Source organism: Crocodylus porosus, unplaced genomic scaffold (assembly GCF_001723895.1).
Source record: "Crocodylus porosus isolate Cpor-Errol unplaced genomic scaffold, CroPor_comp1, whole genome shotgun sequence".
Taxonomy (NCBI): domain Eukaryota; kingdom Metazoa; phylum Chordata; order Crocodylia; family Crocodylidae; genus Crocodylus; species Crocodylus porosus.
Window position 1 is genome coordinate 6,960,274 of NW_017728939.1, and position 22,207 is coordinate 6,982,480.

The 22,207-nt window shown below is 47.3% G+C and overlaps 1 protein-coding gene across 4 annotated transcripts in view; it reads left to right on the top strand.

Moving 5' to 3' along the window:
• Nucleotides 1-22,207, top strand: part of CSMD2 (CUB and Sushi multiple domains 2) — a 640,139-nt gene that overhangs the window by 477,896 nt on the left and 140,036 nt on the right. For all 4 annotated transcript variants that reach the window (XM_019547773.1, XM_019547775.1, XM_019547774.1 and 1 more), the window contains 4 exons: nt 5,666-5,868; nt 10,389-10,580; nt 16,072-16,210; nt 16,577-16,764. In XM_019547773.1, coding sequence (XP_019403318.1) covers nt 5,666-5,868; nt 10,389-10,580; nt 16,072-16,210; nt 16,577-16,764 — 722 coding nt within the window. The remainder of the gene's footprint in view (nt 1-5,665; nt 5,869-10,388; nt 10,581-16,071; nt 16,211-16,576; nt 16,765-22,207) is intronic.

Below are 22,207 nucleotides of genomic sequence, written 5' to 3' on the forward strand. Positions count from 1 at the left end.
ATCCTCTCCAGCCTGCTACCCTCCCCCAGACTTACCTGATATCGGGCAGCCATTTTGATTCAGTTTAACCCCCGCAATGCCCCCAAATGTCTGTACTTAGCCCTAATGCTTTCGGATGCCTGGGGTAACAGTAGAGCACATTGCACTTAATTCAAGGACATATGCCAGGAGTGGGCAAAACGCAGCCCACAGGCTGGATGCGGCCTGCCAGGCCATTCTGTCTGACCCATGAGGCCCCAAAAAAATTTAGAAAATTAAAAGTTATCTGCTCCTAGCTGTGGCCCTTGATGGCTTGCCAAAACTCACTAAGCAACCCTCCACCTGAAATAATTGCCTGCCCCTGACTTATGCCGTAAGGGTGTGGAAAGTCTCCTCAACATGTGCCTGTCATTCGGACTGTCTTACATGCCCAGCTGCAAGATCCTTTCCATGAAGGGGCAAAAAGCCCTCAGCAGACATCTGGAGCAAAAAGGGGCATACCTGTCCAGTGTCTCCATGCTTATTGCTGGCTTGCCGCCTTATTCTGGCTAGCAACAGCGGTCAAGGGAGAAGAGGAGGCAGACAAACATAGTAACAATTCTCAGCTTTTCTTCAGTGTCCTTGAGAGGTCCTGAGTCCCTGGTGCTCCACGTGAAGTCAGTATAACCTCTGGATACTCAGAAGATATTATTATTGTTACACCCTACTATTGTTACACACTACTCAGCATCGTTGGAAAATCAGGCCTAGGATGTCTCAATGTAAGTGCTTTTTTGAAAAGCTCGGGCCATGTGGTTCACCCAGGTTCATGCTACAAGTCAATAGCAGAGCTTTTCTCCCTCTCCCTTCCTTTCTCGAAGCTGTCAATAACTGCTCCATCGTTTATATATATAGCTACATTTCCTAAACTGCTCTTAGCTACATTTGTATACATGTAATGGTGATTGTTTAGAGTGCAAAAATAACTCTCCTTCTCCTATTGTTTCGTACACCTACTTGTTGTGTCTTGCCTTAAAGTATGCACTTTGGAGTGCCGGAGGAGGATGGTGCAACTAAAATGTCATTCGGTTCCATCGGCATATGCCTCCCAGCCTGCCTGTTCCTGAAGGATACCGCATCTCTTTAATAACACGACTTCTCCCTGGTTGAGTTGTAAATGATCCAGCTTTGGTCAGTCACTTCCTTGTCATCAAGGTGTCACGCAGATGGGTTCCTGCTTCGTGGTTAATCATTTATGTTTTCCGCATCTTAAAAATACATTAGGCAGTGAGTCACTCTTCCCTGCAAGGAGACTCCACACTTGTTGGGGATTCCCTTCAGCAGCTGGTAGGACAAGATGTTTGCAGGGATTCCCGGTCTTCCTTTTGCCGGCTCTGTCCTTCTCCTGCCTCATGCTTCCTTGCGTGGAAGGACTTTCCTCTTGATCTGTCTCCCGGTTGTTCCTGTGAACTCAGCGGTGGGTGTGCAGTGGGAGGAAGTGTGCCCTCAAACAAACACAAGGGCACAAGAACTGAGCAAAGGACATCAGAGCGATACATTCTTGTTTTTCTGAACCTCGTTCTTTTCCACTTTGCTCAAGGTCCCAGCTACACAGATTTATGATTTAGCTCTTTTGGCTTCTGCCTGTTTTTATGGATGTCTTCTTGTTGCTGAGTACATTTCAGCATTTCTTCCCCCCACCTGCTCCTTCTTTATTTTTGCCCTGGATAAATGGGAAGTTAGCCAAGCGAGTATTTTCTTGTTTTCCTCCATGGATTTTAAGCCCAGTATCTGATGGTTTGCTTTCCAGAGGTTTCCTCAGCACAATGCATACACCTCTCTCCCAATTTCAGAAGGCGTTTTAGCGTGGCATATCTAGAGTTACTTCTGTTTTTAGCCTGACTTCGGCATGTCATGTGGTGTCCTCCCCAGTGATAATGTGGCAATGAAAAACAGAGGCAATTAAATGGCCTTTCTTAGGTTGGCATTTTAAGTGCCAGAATGAAAGGGACTGAACCCTGATGTATCGCAGCCGTTAGCTGACAACTCCCCTGGGTGTAACAATAATAATATCTTCTGCTTAGGTAGCACTTCTTCTCCAGAAGAAACCCAAACTCCTTGCAAATGCGGTGTTTGTGCAGCAATCCTTTCGCCTGCAAAAGACAGCGGCAGTTGTCACGCGCGCTGCTGTACCGCACAAGAGTTTGGGACAGGAGCCCCACATCTATTCAGAGTGGCCAGGATGGAATTGGACCTGGTCCATCGGGATTACCCGCCTGTCCTGCCCCAAACCCTACAGGACGTTTAATAAATGTTGAGTCTATGTTCCACCTGCAAGACAGACAGCATCCCCAACACGAGCTCTGGCCATTAGCTCAGTGCAGACTGTAAAAACGAATGCCATCTGAACACCACTTCTTCCAGTGCCTTTGTGCTGTCCCTCAAGGGTCTCTCCTCTAGGTACTGGCCAGGCATGACTCGGTTTAGTTTAAAGAACAGGCAAGATAACAGCACAAGATGATTCTGCTGCAGGCGGTCATGAACCAGGAAACCTCTGATGCATGAACTGAAGCACCTGCAGCCCTCTCTTCAAAGCAGGTGGAACAATAGACAGTACAGAGGAGAGAAATGTAATCTGCATTGAGAGTATTGTAATAAAATACAAAGTGGAGGGCATACTGTAATTTCCCTGGCTGTTGCGAGTTCTTTAGCTGCTCTTTCCTCTCCCTTGCCTCCTTATCGCATATTTTAGAAAGCTGCTCCTGCTTTCTTAGTATTCATATATTTTTTTCCTTCTTAGCATTCTGCACTTTATTCTGTCAGCCTGTTGTGTTAAGGCATTAAATGTTATGAAAGATGATGTCAAAGCAACCCCCAGTTCAGGAGAGAAAGGCACTTCACTGAATGCAGTGGGTTCTGTCTAAAACCTGTCTAGAAGTAGCATCTTAGCACCCAGTCAAGTCAGGCGGTACAGTCCACATTGTATACCGGTGGGGAAATATAGTCATGGAAGTGAAGGATGCAAAGCCCACTGAATTCAATGGAAAGATTCCTCTTGGGTTCACCGTGGACCCCACATCCTCTGCTGTAGTCATACAGCAGAACCAGGCAGGAGACCCGGATCCTGAGACCCCCCCTCACCCCGTGTCCATTGCCCGTAGCCACAAGACCATCCTTCCTCTTCCAGCTTGTAGTTGTCTATGGAAGTGATCCTCTGCAGAATGAGTTTGCTCACCCTCCCAGCAAGTGGAGGTGAGGGGTGTTGTCCATCATCTCACCTTCTGTCTCTGGGATGCTCACTGGCTTCAGAAGGGGTCACTTCTTAGCCTTCTCACTAGCTGGTGAGTTGGATCCTTCAAAGCTGACGTACATGGGAGGGAAACCAAAGAAGGAGAAATCAAAAGGTACGTCTCGGAGCTCTATTTGGGGTGGAGAGAAGCCAGTAAAATGGTTGGCGCTTGCATTGATAGAAGGTAAGCGGATTCTGCTGCCTACTAAGTAGGTAGGTGAACCCCAGGAGCTGAATTCCTAGCGCTCTTGTCCTTTTTATAATCAATATTTCATTGCCTTCCCAGCAACAAAATTATTACACCAAAACAATCATAACAGAATAAACAAAAGCCTAACGTACCGAACCCTCCTGCACAGTCAATTAATAATATCAAATCACTGGCTCGCATATATAATGCAATACTTCGGTCATGATTATGCTGCATAGTGAATGTAAAATATTAAAGTATCAGGTAGGAGCCAGTGCCTTAAGAAGAGGGAGTAAAACAAAATGAATAAGTAAATCAAGTCAAGCCCTTGAAGTTCAACTGTCTCCCCCTTCAGAGAGCAGGCTCACCTCCATCAGATGCCTCTCCTTGGCTACATGTGGGGCAGGGGCCCACAAGGCTCATGCATCAGCGTACTCTTGATTTTTCCATTTCTCTGCTCTCCTGTTATCCGGATCAGATCCAGGCTGCAGTGTCCTGCGAGCTCCTTCACTAGGCAGTGTTTCTCCTTCAACCTTTCCTAATTCAGCCGCAAGCTGTGGCACTACGAGTCTTGCAGACTTTCCTGGGTTCCATTGCCGTTGGAAGGCCCTTGCTCATCCTGTCCCTATAGTGGCAGGACATCGGCAGTGCCCTCATTTCCCCCACTTTGACCCCAGGCTGGTTAGGGCGTTCTGGATGTTTTCGGGCATTATGCCTGGTGGTTGCATGAGAGAACTTGTACGATTTTAAGAACAAGTTAGACAAACATTTGTATAGGTTGGTTTAGACTGGGATGCTCCTGTTTTGAGCAGGGGCCTGGACACAATGAGCTGTAAGGTCCCTTCCAACTTCTACCATCTATGAAACTATGAACTAGATGTGACCTTCTGAGGTCCCTGCCAGCCCTACTTTCCCATGATTGTGTGATCCACTCCTGGACACTATCCATGTCCTCCCTACAGCATCACTGTTTCTGTTCCTCCCCTTCCCCACCCCGGTGACCTGCTACCCCACTCAGTCCTGACCTGCCCTGGAGCCTTACAAGATTTCCTATGATCTGATCATGTATTTTCAACCTGCCCTGCAGCATTCAAGAAGATCCTGGCTCCTCTCACACGCTCTGCCCTGCTCCCCATCTCAGACCTGTTTCCCAACACCCAGGATGCTCCCTTCCTCTTGCATTTAACCTTTGGAGCATTAGGCCTGTAGTAAGAACCGTCCACCCAGTGCTTCTCTTCTAGGTTGAGCTTGCACTAAGGACATATTGCTTTAAATAAGGTTCACGGGATATTTTGTTTCTAAGTGATTAGTTTGGTGCCAAGAGCATACACTTTGGTCTGAGCACAGGTTTGGGGAAAAAAAAAAAAATCAATGCCTTTTTATCAGCAGATGCAGGCCCATGACTAAAAGCTATTCTGTGGAGAACACAAGGAAGCAAAAGGACAGTCAAGGTTGTTGCCTTTTGCAACCAGAGGACAGTACATGAATTAGGTGCAGGCACATTAGTCATCTTAAAGGGTCCCAGTGTAGTTCTTGCTTAGTTTTCCTGGTGGAACAGGTTTACTGGTTATGCTGAATTTGTCTTTATCTTTAATAATAATAAAAAGAGCTCAGGAAAGTTAAGGGCAAGCTTTGCAACCTCGCCTTTACAACTCCTATAGTGCTCCATTGCAGGCATATTGTGTGCCCATGATTAATGTGCCCATCTGTCTGCCGGTGGAGAGGTTATCCTGGTGCCCATCATGCTACTCTCTGAGCAGCTTCAATGGGAAATGAACTGCAGGGCCCTTAGTGGGACCATTCTCCCTGACTCCGGTGTGATTTGGATCAGGCTTATGACCTCTCTATCACTTTTAGGATTGGCTAGGCATTGCGGGGCATCCAAGTAGGGGCTGGTTTTCAGAGAGCACTGAGCACTCAACCTCCCGCAGTCCCTTTTCTTTCCGCCTGGAGAACTGAGCTCTTCATGAAGGCGGTAAGTATAATCATCCTTGTGTTGCAGATGAAGACACTTGGGCAGGTGAAGTGACATGCCCATGGTCACCCAGCGGTTCAGTGGCAGAACTGGGAATGGCACCGGGTCTCCTGAATCCCAGTTCATTTCCTTAGCTGCTGGATGTCACGGCCTCAAATTAATATCAAGCACTTTTTTTCTAACTGCATCCAGCAAGGGCCTGGCATTTCTTTGTAAAGGCGTCCCAACGGCATCTGGTTCCTTTTCTCCACAGGCTCCATTTCATTGTTTTCCACACGGAAGAATTCCACGACGTCCTGCGAATATGGGACGGTCCGGTGGAGAACGGGATCCTCTTAAAGGAGATAAGTGGCTCCAGCTTGCCCAACGACGTCCACAGCACCTTTAACTCTGTCATCCTTCAGTTCAATACCGACTTCTTCACCAGCAAGCAGGGCTTCGCCATTCAGTTCTCGGGTAAGCACCATGGTGGTGATGTTGCTTTCTCGGTGCTGTTTGGGGCTGGGCATGGGCTGAATGATCACCCGCCCCTCCGTATTCACTTGGCGGCCTTGAAAACGCTGCTCTGTTGAATGCAACTCATCTGTGAATAGCCGTAGCAGCACCGTATTCACTGGTGTGGTCATGCGCTGCTGCGTCTGTCTGAATCCAAAGTTCCTCCAAATAGAGCAAAATTGTACACCTTGACCTTGTCCTTACAACAGAGAAGAGCACTATGTTCTTTGGTGCTTTGTCCGGATGTAGAGCAGGGAGCTTGTCCGTGTTGCTCTAGGGCACATGATTGTGGGTAGCATGAGTGACTTCCAGCCCTTTAGAGGAATTCCTCCCTGCCTACATACAATAGTTGCCACGGGGTGGCACAGTGAAGATTACCCTCAAGCCAGAGTGTGTGGATGCCTCGGGGGCAGAGTGCCTGGGCACCATGACCCAAGGGTGCATGCACGCCACTGAAATCATGTTGCTACTAGAATACTTTCACTAGGACTTGTACCCGGGCAGCTCCTGTGCCTAGGCACAGCCTCTGAGGTCACTTCCAGCCTAGAGGCAACAGCTTTGGTGCCACATACAACAAGGGCAAAACTCTCCCCTGTTCAGAGGACTAGCAAAAGGCCACTACCCACTCTTTTAAGGTCGTAAAATAATGCAAAGTCTCTTATACCTGGAAACCAGTACAGCACTTGGGCACCAGAGTGCTCTGTGATAACCTTACACTGTCACAAACTTCCTTACACAGGACAAACCTCAAGGGGATTTTGATTTGTTCAAGACATGTTAACCACTTGATTGCATGGAGCTCAATTGCAGGGCACCTCTCTGTGCAGGAGATGCAGGTGTCCTGACCCCCCGAGAGTCGTACACTGCACCTTATCTGTAGATGGACAGGCAGGCCTGGCATATTTTCAAATGACCAGTGGTTTTGCTGCCTCTGTATTTGGAGGTCCAACTTAAAACCCTTGAAAGGGGCCTGATTTTCAGAGGGTGGGCACTGAGTATTTTCTGAAAATCCGGTTCATTTTAAGATCTCAAATTGGGCACTTCAGAATTTGAGGCATACCAAATCCCTAGTCGCTTTTAAAGATCTTTGCTTTAGTCTGTGTGTGATCTGGCAACGTTCATGTGTACAGTGCCATTGCATATAACACACAGGGCCTTAATAGCTTTATTGTGTAGACACTAAACCCTCCAAACCCATTGACTTCAGTGGGACTGCGCATGGTTGACCATTTAAACACACGCGTTTTTGCAGGGTCACGGCTAGTTGGCAGGTAGCGATGGGTTGATTTTTTTTTTTTGAAGTGAGGCAGTGATGTTACCAAGTAGCAGTAGAGAGATGATGGTATTGAAGCTGCAGTTCATGTTACTGGTCCACTAGCTGCAGGTAAAAGTCTGTTCCCGGTTCCTTCTTTGTGGCCTGGAGAGGAAGGGGCCCTCCAGATTTCCAGCCAGGCTGTGTCAGTCCTCCCAGGAAGCACAGAGCAGATGGGAATCATAGATGCCTTTGGAAACAGCACTGCTCTTTGCTTGGCTAGCTTCAAAGGCTGGCCCAGCAAGCGCATGCTTTCCTCATCCATTTTTCAACACCGGGAGGGAGCAAGCACTATGCTGTTTTGGAAAGTTTCTGTCTAGTCCCCGCTCGGAGATTGGGAGTGAGACAAAGACGTCTAACTCTTTCTGCAGAAGCTGACGGTAACTTCCCTTTTTGCTCAGCTTTCTGGTCTCAGTCCCTGGCCTTATTGCCTGCGACTGCTGACTACCATGCTGGACAGGATGTGACCTGAGATTGAACCTGAGCTGAAACACCTGCAGCTAAATAGTCCTAGTGGTATGAGAACATGGTGGACCAAGTCTTCAGCTGGCATCAATCAGAAGTGAAGTCAGGGACCTGGCTGACAGCAGCAGCAGATCTGGCACCTTATATTTCTTTTGCTGAGATGGGTGGCAACACCACAGAGTTGACCAAGGTTTCATAAAGACAGCAGCCAGACTGCAAGAGGCTCATGTCTGCCTCTTACAGGTCAGGTCTGGAGCCTCCCAAAGATAGGGACTAAATTCCCCTGCCACTCGGGGAAAGAGAAATCTGCTTGCATTAGCAGTTTGGTTTCCACCGTCTGTTTGACATAGGATCCTATAGAAATGCCACATAAGATCAGCGGGTGCCGGGGTTTATTAAGTAAACACGCATGTGCGTGATTAGAAATCACACTTGCCCTCTGCACAGCACGCTCGAACTTGCCACTCCTGGGAGCCTTTTCCAGCTGGAAGAACAGGTGCTCGCTGTGAAGAAGGAGGCAGCTTGTGTGTGTGCATGTGTAAATGTGGCAAAAGTAACAGGGCAGAAAGGAAAGGTGGAGAGCAAAGAAGTTGTTCTTGTTCCCCCTTGTACCTTTAGTTATTAGCAAATGAGGCATCCTCACGAGGTAGATTTAGGAGGAGGTGGTTTGATAGCCGAAATGCCAGTCCAGGGCTGGGGAAACTGAGGTTCAGTTCTTGGCTCTGCCATGAATGGTCTCTGGGGCATTTGACAAGTCATTTATTCTCACTGTGCCTCAGTTTCCGCACTGGTAAACCATGGCAATGATAACTCTATGCTGCACAGGAGGGGCATTAGGATATTATGGGATGAGAGCCATATTCCAGCCTAGCTGGAAGGATGCTCACCTCCTGCTCCAGTTTGTGGGACTTACACTTGAGTTGAAAGAAAATCAGTATTTGCAGCCCGTGGAGTTCTTTGCTCCAAGAATGCCACATGGTGAAATTGCATCGGTGGGGCTTTAGGACATTTTGGGTGAGCCTCTGGGCATTTCTTGCACCTTTACAAGTTAGGAATGAGTAGGGACCGCTGTAATTTAGGCTCTGGCAGGGGAAAAGATGAGCTCCCTGCAGGCTTGCTGGAGCCAATTTCAGGTGTGTTTTCACGGTGGGCTCTCCCACACCTCTGGCTGAGGGAGCCCACCGTGGAGCCAGTTACCATTGAACAGCAGCACGCAGGCTGTTCTTCAGTTGTTTTAAGAAAGTAAAGCTCACCATTTATTAGATCTTTTAATTAAAAGGTCATCGCTTACAATTCTTAACGAATCCATAATAAATCAACTTTACCAAACAACGACTCTTATTGTGGGAGCAGGCACCCAGCGTGCCTATGCCTGCAGCCCCTAGGGCAGGGGGTGCTTACCTGCTCTTCTCTAAAGTCCCTGCCAAAGCGGGGAATTGAACAACCTGATTGGCTACGCCCTGGCAGGGGCTGGCCCTGCGAACACCATGTGTCCAGGGCTCTACCACCTTCCTTCTCCACATTTCAGGTAAGTTTTGGTTTGTTTGGTGTTTTTTTTTTTTTTTTTTTTTTGGGGGGGGGGGGGGTTAACTTTTTTTTCCTGCTGTCCCTCTCCCCCACAGTTTCAGGCCATTTCCAGATAAATCTAAGTTTTCTGGGGCTTTGCAGGTAAAGTTAAATTTTGGGCTTTCTCCTGAAGCCTGAATTACAGCAGTCCCTAGAAATGAGCAAAAGTCCTGTTTCTGAGAGCAGACGGGTTACCACAGAGAGGTGAGAAGGAAGGTTTAAAGTCACACTCTTCAACGTTTCTTTTCGAGATAGCCAGAAAAGGACGGGGAAGCTGAGAGCATGGAAAAATACACCCATTTGTTTCCCCCAAAGTTTGAAAGTCATCTTTTTCAAAATTAAAATACCTATGACTAACTCAGTGCTTGATAGGAAAACTGAAGAGTAATCACCTGAAGAGTTGTTTGAAAGGGAGTCATTTTAAACAAAAAATATTTGGAAGCTCCTACCTGCTTTTGACTTATTTCTCTATGCTCCACTGGCAAAATTGGAAAAGGAAGAGGGAAGGAAAAAAGGGGTCAGGAAGGGAGGAGAAAACAGACAAATGAGCAAAAAACCCTGAAGAATTCCAAATGAAAGACACTTGTGTGATTTTTTTTTTCTTTTTTGCTTTTTTTTTTTAAATTTCAGAATAAAATAGCATTCTTTCTAATATATATATATATATAGCATTTAATGCATTTCTGTAGTGCCAACCCTATGTTTTCTTCAGCTACAAATAGGATGCCGAAAATCATAAGACTGTTTGTTTGAACATTTAAGAGGATGCGAGGCATACCAAGTTATTTTTTTTCTTTTGCCTTCTGGTTTCTGACTGTAACAGGATGAGCCAGGAGGCCCCTTACGACGTGCCTTACACCTTTTCCATGCACCTAGGAGGGCTTGAAGCATCCTTTTTTATCTGTGAGAGCTGGGGCATCACATGACTCCAGGCGCTCGGGCTTTCAGGAGAAATACCAGGCAGCACAAATATCGCGAGCCAAGCGCAAGAGCTGCCGACATTGTGACGGAAATGTTTTTCCCAATCCAAAGTATTTCTCCCGTGAAAGGTTTTAACTGGCTTGCATGCTTAGAAGAATGAGCTCATTCCCGGAGGGTTGCCAACCTGTATTTGCTTGTTTGCTTTTAACGCTCCCAGTTTCCACTGCCACGTCCTGCAATGACCCAGGGATTCCTCAGAACGGGACCCGGAGCGGAGACAGCAAAGAAGCCGGCGACTCCATCGTCTTCCAGTGTGACCCAGGATATGCCTTGCAGGGGGAGGCCAAAATCACCTGCGTGCAGATCGAGAATAGGTTCTTCTGGCAGCCAGACCCTCCCTCCTGCATAGGTATGCTCCATGCAGTCATTTCTCTGTGTCCCCTTTTCCCAGTTTTATTTAATAGATTTCATGGACGTTTGAGCTGGAAGGGACCCCGGAGGATCACTGAGTCCAGCCCCCTGCTCCAGGGCAGGAAATCAGCTGGGGTCATAGGATCGCAGCAAGATAAGCATCCAAGTGTGTTTTGAAGGCATTCAAAGTGGGTGCTTGAACCGCCTCAGGTGGCAATCTGTTCCAGACCTGTTTAGCCACAAGGTTTTGCAGTTCCCGGCCTGTTCGTGATTGAGTATAATCGTGCAAGTCTAACATAGCCATTAGCAAACATGGAGTCAAAAAAGGCCCCTATCAGAACCCGAAGGAAGCATCAGGAGTCTGCTCAGCCAGGTCAGTGAGGCCTGGACCATGGCTGAGCTAAGCTAGAAATCCACTGGCTTACCAGGATGGGCCAAGAAAGCAGCCTGGCCTCTAGGACCAGGTGTTCCCAGGAGCCCAAAAAGGAGGAACCTTAGGTAGTTAGTTGGTTAGGAACCAGGGGACTCTCCACACCAGCCTTTTCTGTCCTGTGTTGGCATTGGGTTTCCCAGCGCTTCTGTTCTCAGATGTTTCTGCTCAGATCATAAGCACTCTTGGAGGGCAGGGCTGTTCTGGGGTTTGCACAGCACCTGGCACCAGGACTAAGACTTCAAGGATGCTTCTATACCGGGGTGGGCAAAATGCAGCCCCAGGAGCTGGATGCGGCCTGCCAGGCCATTCTATCCAGCCCAGGGGGCCCCTAAAAAATTTAGAAAATTAATATTAATCTGTCCCAGGCTGCCTGTCATGCGTCCCTTGATGGCTTGCCGAAACTCAGTAAGCGGACCTTTGCCCGAAATAATTGCCCGCCCCTGGTCTATACCATATTCCCAGAGAGAAAGATGCTCCCAAACCCATTTGTTCCTGCTCTTACGTGCCAAACCTAGAAATTCAGGAGCGGCCCCATTGCAGGGGCAGGGGACAAAGGGATAATGCATTGCGAGCCCTCTCGAGACCTCTTTCTCCAGCATGCTGGAGATTGGTGATGGAGAAACCGGCCCCCGCTTCAGTGGTTTTACCATCTCACTGCTGGGTTTGGACCCTGAGGGCAGGTGCATGCTGAGAGCATCCCTCCTTTGGGGTGTGGTGTAGACATGCCATGTATAGGCAGTAAAGCCTAAGTAGTACTACTTAGCTGGAGAGCTCAGAGTTAAACGAGGCACAATTAAAGCCCAGCCTTGGAAGGGGGACTTAGGATCTTGGCTGGATGTCTTCTGCACAAGGATGTAACAAATTCTGATCCTCAGGAGATAACTACCTGACATTCTCCTTGAGCTCATAAAGTCATAAAAGAAGCTCATAAAATTGATTTTTTTTTAATACCTCCGGAACATATAAAAATTGTCATGCTAAGCACATAAAAGCAATAAACCTTAAATTTCCTGGCTAATTAAATGGTAGCCAGATATTACTCATTCTGTAACCTTCATTCATGTTTATGCAATGTTATCCCAAGCAAGTCAAATTAATTAATTCTGTTTCTTAAAACTGATTTAAAGCCAGCCAGAAAACTTTTATGGCCTGTCCAGAATTTATGCTTGCTGCAGGACAGCTTGGATTTTTTATTTTTTTTTTGGAATGACTGTCTTGCAAATCTAGAGAGACATCATTTCAGTGTGATGCAGACAGCCCTTTTACTTGTCCCAGAGCTACAACTAAAATCACGTGGCTGTGCGTCATACCCACTCTCCCACTGAGTTCTCATTCACATTGGAGGCTGGGATCTGAGCTTTTCTTTCCAGAGAGACGTAGCTCACTCCTTGAGATGATCTGAGCTCTGACAATTCCCCTGGGTTGTCTTCAGTGGAGCTGTTTTATTCAAGGGAAACCATTATAGTGAATTGTTTTTGAACACAGCATTGGCAATCTTGTTTTAAAAGAGGCAAAATCACCAAGAGTCTGACAGCAACAAGGTTTTTCCCTTGGTAATAAAGGACTCGAGGAGTTGTTGGTGGGCAGATAATGCAAATAGTCCTGCACTTGCTGCCTAATGACAACTCGTTTGAAAATGGAAATTTCCCCACCCACCATAGAAAAATTGAGTTGTCACGGAAAAATTCAAATCAAAATATTTGATCCTTGAAAAACGGCTGTGGTGCCTCTTGAGAATTGCAATTCAGGTAAATCTTTAGATTGGGCTCGCAGGTTAGATGACATTTCTTGTGCTGATGAGAGATGGGACGTCATGGGAGTTGCATGGATCATGGGAGATAAAAGTCCAACTGGGAATCTTTGCCCATTAAAGAGAATGAGAATATGAGATGCGTGACCTGCGACTGCCATAAAGTGCCACGGCAGTGTTTCGGCGTCACAATTTGCAGAGGAGGGAGAGGGGTTCCATTTATCTACAAAAAAATAAAATATCTATCTCCCTTCCCCGGGAGGCAGACATATGCTAAAAGATGTCAGTTCAGTGAAAATTCAATTTTCCAACCCAAATTCCATTCATCAGAAAACTTTCAGCTGGCTTCATCTTCCTGGCAGAGAGGCAGGGCAACGTCCTCTTTCCTTGGACGCTGATCAGGAACATGCCATTTGAGGGAGGGGCACCTAAGAGCTCGTCAGCTCTGGGAGATGCAAGGAAAAGTTTGCAACTCCTGTGGTTGCAGCTTACAAATTCTCAACAGAGGACCAGCAAAGCGAAGGACAGAAACACATTCATATATTCACAGGAATGATTTTTTATTTTTTTTCTTCTTCAAGGAAGTGCCGTCAACACGTGAGCAAAACTCCCCTTCTCCTGGCTCTTTGCTCTGAAAGATGTTGGTTCACGGAGCAAATGCGCTACGTAGGGATACGCCAGCCATCGGTTTGTCTCTGGTCGCTCTTCTTTATAGCAGCTTGAGCGCCGTATTTTCATGCGGTGCAAATCAAAATAGCTTCATGGCCCTCCTTGGGTCAAAACCAGCTTGCCCCAGCTGAGCACCTTGCCGGCTCATTTTTAGCAATAAGAGTTAACTAGAGGGAGAAAGTTGGAAAATCAGATACAGCAGAGTGGAAAAGAAAGTGCTCCTGGTTGTAACCGGGATTTATATGGTAGCTCGGCAGCAATGCATTGCTTATGCGTATAAAGGATTTAACCCAAATGTTTTTTAAACCTGACTGTGACGTGTGAAGTAACTTGGGAAGATTACGAAGTACTTTTACTCCCTCTCTGTCCATTTGGTTCTCTTCCATCTCCTACACCCCAATGAAAAACAGCCCAGTTTTGCCTGGCAGTCACATAATGGCAAATTTCCTCCTTTCGTGGGCCTTTTCCTCCTGGAAACCACAAGCACCAAGAGGAAAGGTCATGAGAAAAGCTTTTTCTCATGATTTTTCCAGCTGGGAGAGGAGAGGTGAAGTTCTTTGGGTGAATCTGATGTCTTTTATTAGACCAACTAAATAGTTGGAGAACAATTTTTAAGCAAGCTTTTGGGTTGGTTGAACTATTTAGTTGGTCTAATAAAAGATATCGGATTCACCCAAAGACCCTTGTCTGCCTGTGTCCTTAGACCAACACGGCTACAACCTGCACCCTTTATCTTAGTGGTGACTTTTGTGTAGTTTCTGGCCTGTGTTCTTCTGGTCTTAGGAGAGCTGGAGGGTTGGGAAGAGACCCTCCATCCACATTCAGGCTCCTACAGCTTGTGGGAAGCAAAAAACAACACTGAACCTTTAAAGATGCATTAGTTTTTAGGGTTAATTAGAGAGAGGCCCAAATTAGACCCCTAAATTAGGACACATCAGGACCTGAGCAAACCCCGAGATGCACAAATACCTGCCCTCCTTACAATGGGTTGGCCTTGTTACAGGGTTTCTTATTGATATACAGCTCTGCTTTCATTTTGCTACCTTAGCCTTTGCACTCTGACATTGTTTTTCCCATCTGTACTGTAGTACAGGCGCTTTTGCTAAATTATACGAGCTAATCAAAACTTCAGCTGCAAAGGAAGCCCTGGGCACTGGGGCTTTTGAAGTCTGCGTCCCAATCCAAGTCCAAAATGTGTGACTCGAACCATACTCTGTCTTAAATCCTTTGGAGATTGGATGGGATTTTCGGTGGAGTCGAAGGGCTTTAGGCAACCAACTCCCCTAGGCTGCTTTGAAAATCCCAACCTTTGAACTCTTAAGTTTCTCCTAAGTTTCCCTTGAAAGTAAACTCTGGAAAATGAAAGCATCTTTAAGGTTAATTCCCCATCAGTAATACCAAGGTCAGTCTTCTGTATAAGGCACGGGGCCAGGGCTCAGAAGATCTGTGGTCTACTTCTTGACCCTCCATGCTATTTTGGTGTCACTGTGAGTTAATTGCTTCACTATTCTCTGCCTCACTTTCCTCATCGGCTAAATGGGGATGATAAATTCTCATCACCTGCATTAGCCTGTGACTTTACTCCATGGTCCTGGAGGCCATTTCGAGTCCTCTGCCTCGTGCCCCTGACTGCAAGGGAGAGGGAGAAGAAAGACTGCATGCGCTGATGTTTAAAAATGCTTAGACACTGCAGCAAGGAGGTCTGTATAAACACCCACAAGATGCATTTTAAAAGTTCTTGCTGAGAATTGTTCTCCTAATCTGGGTGTTACCCATTTGTCTCCCAGTCGGCGTCTGCATTACTGTGGGGCTTGTTATTGCATCAAGCCCACAAGCTCTGAGAAGTCAAGGATTGCACTACTCCCCCTGGAAATCTGGAAGTATAGGTCAAGCCGAGCAACAGAGGGAAGTCCTAGAGGATCTACCCCCAAGAAAAGGACTTCAAGAGTTCGACAGTAATAAATTAATCATGGGCAATTGCCACTGTGCAGAAATGTTACAGGGGCACTCTCAGCTTGGAAAAAAAAATGGATTTTTCAATCAACTTGGCATTTAGTGCAATGGCAGCTGTAATAAATACAAACAAATCATTAGTCCCTGACAATGTGTGTATTCACTTCTTTAGCAGGAGTTTAGGTTGTGACTGGGAGCTGCCTAGATGTATGAAATAAGGAGGTGTAAGGCATCCTTTTCCTCTTAAGTGTTTATCTGTACGTCTCACCTTATGAAGGTTGCCACAGCATTTGGAGCTATCTTTTACTATATGTATGTGCCATGCCCAGTCCGGTGAGACCTCAGCCCCAGGTTAGGCCGTGAAGCAGTACTGTAACACAAGTGATAATCGCTCACCTGGCAGCCTAGCTCTGGCTCCATATTCCTCTGTCTGTCCCCATCTACTCGTTTATATCCTCTATCTGTGTCTTCATCTGTCGTCCCGTATCTCTCGGCCACTTATTTAAATCTCCTGCCTCCAAAATTGCTAGGTAACCTTAGTCCAGAGCTCAACCTTTAAGTCTAAGTTGACCATTATCGGTTGTTTTTCCTACCTGGCATGATATGCAACATGTAATTTTTTTATTTTTTTTAAATTTATTTTATTTTTATTTTTTTTACCCTGTTGCTTGCTTGCTCCTTCAGCTCCCTGTGGAGGGATTTTGACGGGACCATCGGGAGTCATTTTGTCACCACAGTATCCGGAGCCCTATCCCCCGGGGAAGGAGTGTGACTGGAAGTTGACTGTCTCTCCTGATTACGTCATTGCCCTGGTATTTAATACGTAGGTATCCAAGAGCAAAGCGGCTGCTTGCCTTTACTCCTACAAGGACCTGTGGGCAACAAGGGATGGAGCTAGTGAGGTTGGCATGTGTTTCTCGTATGGTCACCCTGAGACTCATTGGATCCATCCCCTAGCAAAGCCATCAGTTTTCCCTGGCCCATGGGCAGCATCAGCCCAGAGGTAACACTGAATCTCTCTGGGCCTCTGTTCCCCTCCTTTTCTTCCTAGTGCCTGCTTGGCCTGCTTAAATGTTAAGGTCTGTGGTGCACGAGATCTCTCTTTGCATGGTTTTGTACAGGACACTGGGGCTGCACCTGGAGCCGCTGCCCTTGCAAATGCAATCGTCTGAGCGCTGTTGTTTTCCAGGTTTAATCTGGAGCCCGGGTATGACTTCCTTCACATCTACGACGGGCCGGATTCACTCAGCCCCCTGATCGGGAGCTTCTACGGGTCCCAGCTGCCCGAGAGGATCGAGAGCAGCAGCAACAGCCTGTTCCTGGCTTTTCGAAGCGACGCCTCTGTGAGCAATGCAGGATTCATCATCGATTATACAGGTAACCAACTGGGCATAGTCTAGCTGTGCCTACCATTTGTGAGCCTGCCTGATGCGTGGAATTCACTTCTTCTTAGGCCCAGCTGCCTGGTTGTACCGTGGGGGGGGGTGCCCTGTGAGATATGGGAACCGCTTGTCCCAGCATCCATCCTGCATGGCTAAGCCCTTTAACAGGCCCGTCAGGGACAGAGCTTCAAGAATGGATAGGAGCAGAGGGGAGAATTAGTTCAAAGTTGGCCGGATGCCTCTTACCTCCCTGATTTGTACTTTCAGTTACCAGAAGGTGGGAACAGCCCTGGGATCCTGGCTGCTTTGGAGGTTTGGGGAGATGACCGCTCTCAGAGCTCGCCTAAGAGCCAGGGTTGCGACTGAGTTTTGTTACTGACTCTGGCTTCTGTATTTGCACCAGTAGCAAAGGGTGGGTGGGGAAGGCTGCGACACGGAACATTTTCCCATCAGCTTTGTCTCAAGGTCTGTTCACTAAGGTGAGCTGGTCCAAGGAGAAAAGGAGCAGCTGGATTTTTCTGGTACTAAGATCTGGAGGAGGCTGAGCCAGGATTCCTGGCTTCCCTTCCTGGGTCTTTCAGGGATGCTCTTCCCTTTGGACAGGTCACTTAAGTTCTTCAGTTCTCCATTAGTAAAGCACAGTGACGATGACCCCTACTCACCTTTGTCAAGTGCTTTCAGCTGTAAATGAAAAGCCCCAGACATGAGCTGGTTGTGATCATTATGCTTTATTATTTGGCATCTCACCTGCAACAGGCTTTTTTCTGTTAGATTCCCAGGGAAAAATATGGGCTCTGATGAAGTCAGTGTTCAAACTCCCATTGATTTCACTGGGGCAGGCTTCCACTCCCACTGCTTCCCAGTTGCCCAGTCTTTGCTCTGCAGGATGGGAGCACGTGGGCACATCAGGTCCTCAGTTGTCTTATTGCTGAGAAACCAGTTAATGGACTGGGTTCCAACCAGTTTGCCTTCAACAGAAGCTGTATTTGGCAGGTGCAACTCTTGCTGTGCATTGATTGTGGGATCAGGTCCTTGTTATTATGTCCATCATACTAAAGAGACCCTGCCCTGTTGTGCTGGGGTCTCCACACACACATCCAGAGAATAGTCCCTGCCTCCAAAACCTCCTTTCTTAGCTTTGCACATTAAAACAGGTCCAAAAATTAAAGAAAAGAGCCCTCACTAAGCTGAGTTTTGTCTGACTCCATTGGCACCGCATCTTCCCTTCATTTCCTCAGCCTAAATTGATGTGATATCCCCTCCCCCCACCAACCCCCAGTATGTCTTACCTAGTACCAAACCACTTGGCTGTTAGCTTGCCAGGGTTTCCCTTGCTGAAACACCTGCCACTTTGAATTATGTACAGTATTTACCCGTAATAAAGTGTGTGGGCCTAACACAAACCATCCCTGATCCGTGGGCAGCGTGGCTGCTGTTCAAGCAGATGTAGATTGCCTGATTTGTGCTCTGCTGACAATGAGGGACTTGTCCGTATGCTGCAAGTGGCTGGGTGTTTCTCCAAGGCTTTGCATTGCTTTGTTTTATTCTACATCTGCTCCCCATGCTGCGAAGTTTCATGTAGAGGCCAGCTACATTGGTCCTTTGGATTACGCTCCTCTCTGCCAAATGCAGGAAAGCTAGGCTGGCTTTCCACGGGCCTGCAGGGGCTGAAGAGTTGGCAGCCTGTTCAGCCCCCGGGCAAATAATGAGATGTGGAGGGGATTCTTCACAATGTTTAGCACTACTTCTTCGTGTTGAGCAAAGCTCCAAAAGTTGCTGCTTTCTCAGCTGGAAGTATTGGGCTTGATGCTGCTGGCAGACAGCATGTAGAAGGTGGATCTTAAGCAGCTTTGTTTTCCACAGGCTCTGCCATGGAGAGATTTCCTCCATTTACAGCCCCAGGACTTGTCTGGGAAGAAGTGAAGCGCTATCATGCAAGGCTCAGCCACACCTCCATTCCCCCCTTAATAACGCAGGCTGAGAGATGAGTCAGAGTAGCGTCTTTCATCCTGTACCAGCGGAGAAGGCCATATGCATGGGGGGAGGTGGTGGAGAGTCTCTGCTCACTCACACACCACTGTTCACCTGCCAGACCAGCAGAAAAGGGTCTTGCTGCTATGGTGAATCGGGCTCCCGGTAGCCGTCTTGCGTGCATCCAGACGAGCACAGCCATGCGGTATGTGGTGTTGCAGACCTGTTTGCAGTGCCACGTACAGCACAGTCCGGTGATCTCGGAGGGCACGCTGCCTGAGTGTGTGCTGCACCGTATTTTTTTGCCGTGGGTTTTTTTGACCCCTGGAAATCCAAAGCAATGCATGCTCAGCCAGCGTGAGCTGCTGAAAAGTGGAGCTGGCCCACCCAGTGCCGTGCTCCACTGCCAGCCAGGCTCTGCATGGCAGAATCGCTGCAGCTGCAGCGCCGGGAGTGCCCAGGACCCCAGGGAAAGCTGCTGGGGCCAGTACAGTGCTGGCCCCAGCCTCCTCTATCCCACCCGGGGTAAATCTGCACGACAAATCACGTGTGGCATGGGCGTTCCCCAGGGACAAGAAGTGGCAGCACACCCAGGGAACCAAACTTCCACGCACATCTAGATACCCCCCATGTGTCTTTTAGGAAAGCAGATAGAAAAGGTAAGAATCATTTTTCTTTTCAAGGTGGATACACAGACAAAGTCTCTTGGGGGGGGAAAAAAAAGGATATTTCCATCCACATTCCCTCCTGTATAATCTTTCCCTTTCCACAGTGAATTTAAATAAACCTGTCTCCTCTTCTCCACTTTTCAGTGAGCAGAACATGCTACTTGCTGCTTCATTTCTGATTTCAGTGTACAGAGCGCTTGAGGAGGGTGAACTGTTAACGGGGTGTTAGGAGTGCTCCATACTGCCTCAGATTACAGGTTTATTCCAAGAGGCAAGAGAGGTTTTGTCCAAGGAGGCAGGGACATGCCTACATGATAAGGCACCTGAGCCTTAACGGTTGGCACTCCATTCAAAGGTTTACAGAATTAATGGCACCACTTTCTCAAGATGAAGATCACAGAGAAACATCCTCCGTTGGTATTGGTGAGCACAGTGTGTGCAATTGTGCTTGATCTATTTAAAGTAATCCACAATGCTGAGCGGCTTCATGTGTCATGTTCTGGATTGCAGGAGTCTGCCTTATTTTTCACAATTATATTAGTGTGTTCGTGGTGCTACAGAAACAAGGCAGGTTGGTGAGAAGAACTAGGCAGGTGATCTTCACTTTTGGCTTTTAGTTGATTTAATTTGCTGGTTCTCCCAGCCAGATTCAGGTCTAGCCAGAGGACTGGGCACCCGTGGTGGAGGGCAAATTGTCAAAAGTGCACCGTGTATTGGGTCCTAGGTTTCCTTGGAGCTTCCATCCAGGGGTGTCACAGTGCAAATTGCTCTTTGCTGAGCCCTTGACACTTTGAGCTGCATTTAGATGTCCAAACGGAAGCTGGATTCTTGAAAATCTGGCCTCAAAGGCTAAAGTCTTGCCTAGTGCTGAAGTACGGTTGTGAAGCCCTCTGTACTCTCGGCTGGTCTTGGCAAGATCAAGTCCTAAGACAATGTAGTTGCCTTTGCATTTCCAGCAGCATAGGGGCATGTCATTCACACAGATTTTCCTCTGAAAGTTTTAGTTCATCAAATGTAACATCAAATGTTACTGGGTTGTTGGTTGTAGCCGTCTTGCTCTAAGGACATAGGCAGTCAAGGTTCTTTGGGTAGATGCGCTTATCTTTTATTAGACCAAGTGAGCAGTTGGAAAAAAGAAAAAAGTTGGACAGAACTTTTTTCCAACTGCTCAGTTGGTCTAATAAAAGATATCATCACATCTACCCAAAAAAACCTTGCCTGCCTACATCAAACCTTATGCACTCACTCGCTGTAAATCACCATGGTGTCATTGAAGACAATGGAGCGGTGTCCATTTACTGCAGCAGAAGATCTGACGTGGATCATGTGCCCAAGGGATCAAGCATCCGTCTCTTTAGCCTTTAGTATCATAAACCTTTGAGCAGCCCACAAGAGCTTTCCAGGCAGACAGAATCTAAAATCCCCTTTGGTTGGGAGGAGAGGTGATTTTCTAGACTGCCCTTTACCATAAGAAAGCAAAAATAGAACAGGGATGGAGGGGAGAACAGTAGTCCAGTTTCATGTCTTTCCACCCTTACTGGTCACCTTTAAAGGGCAGGGTGTAGATTCGTCTTCCTCTTTAAGGCTGTGATTCAGGAAAGCATCTCTTTGCAGGAGAGCACTTCCAGCACTTACTAAGGCTTAAGGACACAGTTAAGTGCTTTTCTTAATCAGGGCCTGAGAGCCTAAGTCTGCAGGGTCCTGAGCATCTTGAGCTCCTGGATTGAATTTGCAGGCACTCAGCAACTTGCTGGATCGGGCCTTTAGCCGTGGATGAATTTTTGTCTCTCCTGTGCATTTGCAACTTCCAACATGTCTGCATAGCTAGATCAGAGGGAGAAGCTTGGCCACCGCTGTGCCTAAGGGGATCAGTTGTCAAGGTGGCCTGCATTATTGAAGCAGTTGCTTTGCATCAGTCAATGTGTTTCATTCTCCAGAGAATCAAGGGGAAAATACAACTCCTGGTGGTTTCAGTTGAGAGGAGGGGTGTAAGAAGTGATTGAGGTCACCAGCTGGTCTGCCTAGCTAGCTTTTGCAGACAGGGGCAGCTAGAAAGCAGCAAGTGCAGCATGATTATTCAGCAAGGACTGAGAAACAGGGTGCATCTTGACAGCCAATAAATATATATTTTGTGGACAAATTGGGGAGAGTCCATTAGGGGACAACAAAAAAGGTGAGGGGCCTGGGGCGCATGACTGATGAGGAGAGGCTGAGGGAACTGGGTTTATTTAGTCTGGAGAAGAGAAGACTGAGGGGAGTTAATACCAGCCTTCAAATTCCTGTAGGGTTGTTGCGAAGAGGATGGAGCTGGACTGTCCTCAGCGGTGGCAGATGACAGAGCAAGGAGCAATGGGCTGAAGTTGCAGCAAGAGACGTTTAGGTTGCATATTGGGAAAAATTTTCTCACTAGGAGGGTTGTAAAGCCCTGGAACAGGTTACCCAGAGAGGTGGTGGAGGCTTCATCTTTGGAAGCTTTTAATACCTAGCTAGATGACCCTTGGCTGGGATGATGTAGTTGGGGCTGGTCCTGCTTTGAGGACAGGGTTGGACTAGATGTGACCTCCTGAGGTCCCTTTTGACCCTCATTTCCTGTATTTCTATGATTTTCTTAGCATGGTTTGTGTCAGGGTTTGGCAAATGGGTAGAGAAAATGAAATAGGTTTGGAAGTTTAGTAAGCAATGTACCTTGAAAAACTGAATTGGATCGGTGGCTGCACGGATTTGTCCTGGACAGGCAGCAGCGCCTAAAGTGGAAAGATTAGAGACACTGCCTCATGCTGAGATCAGCATGGTGGCACG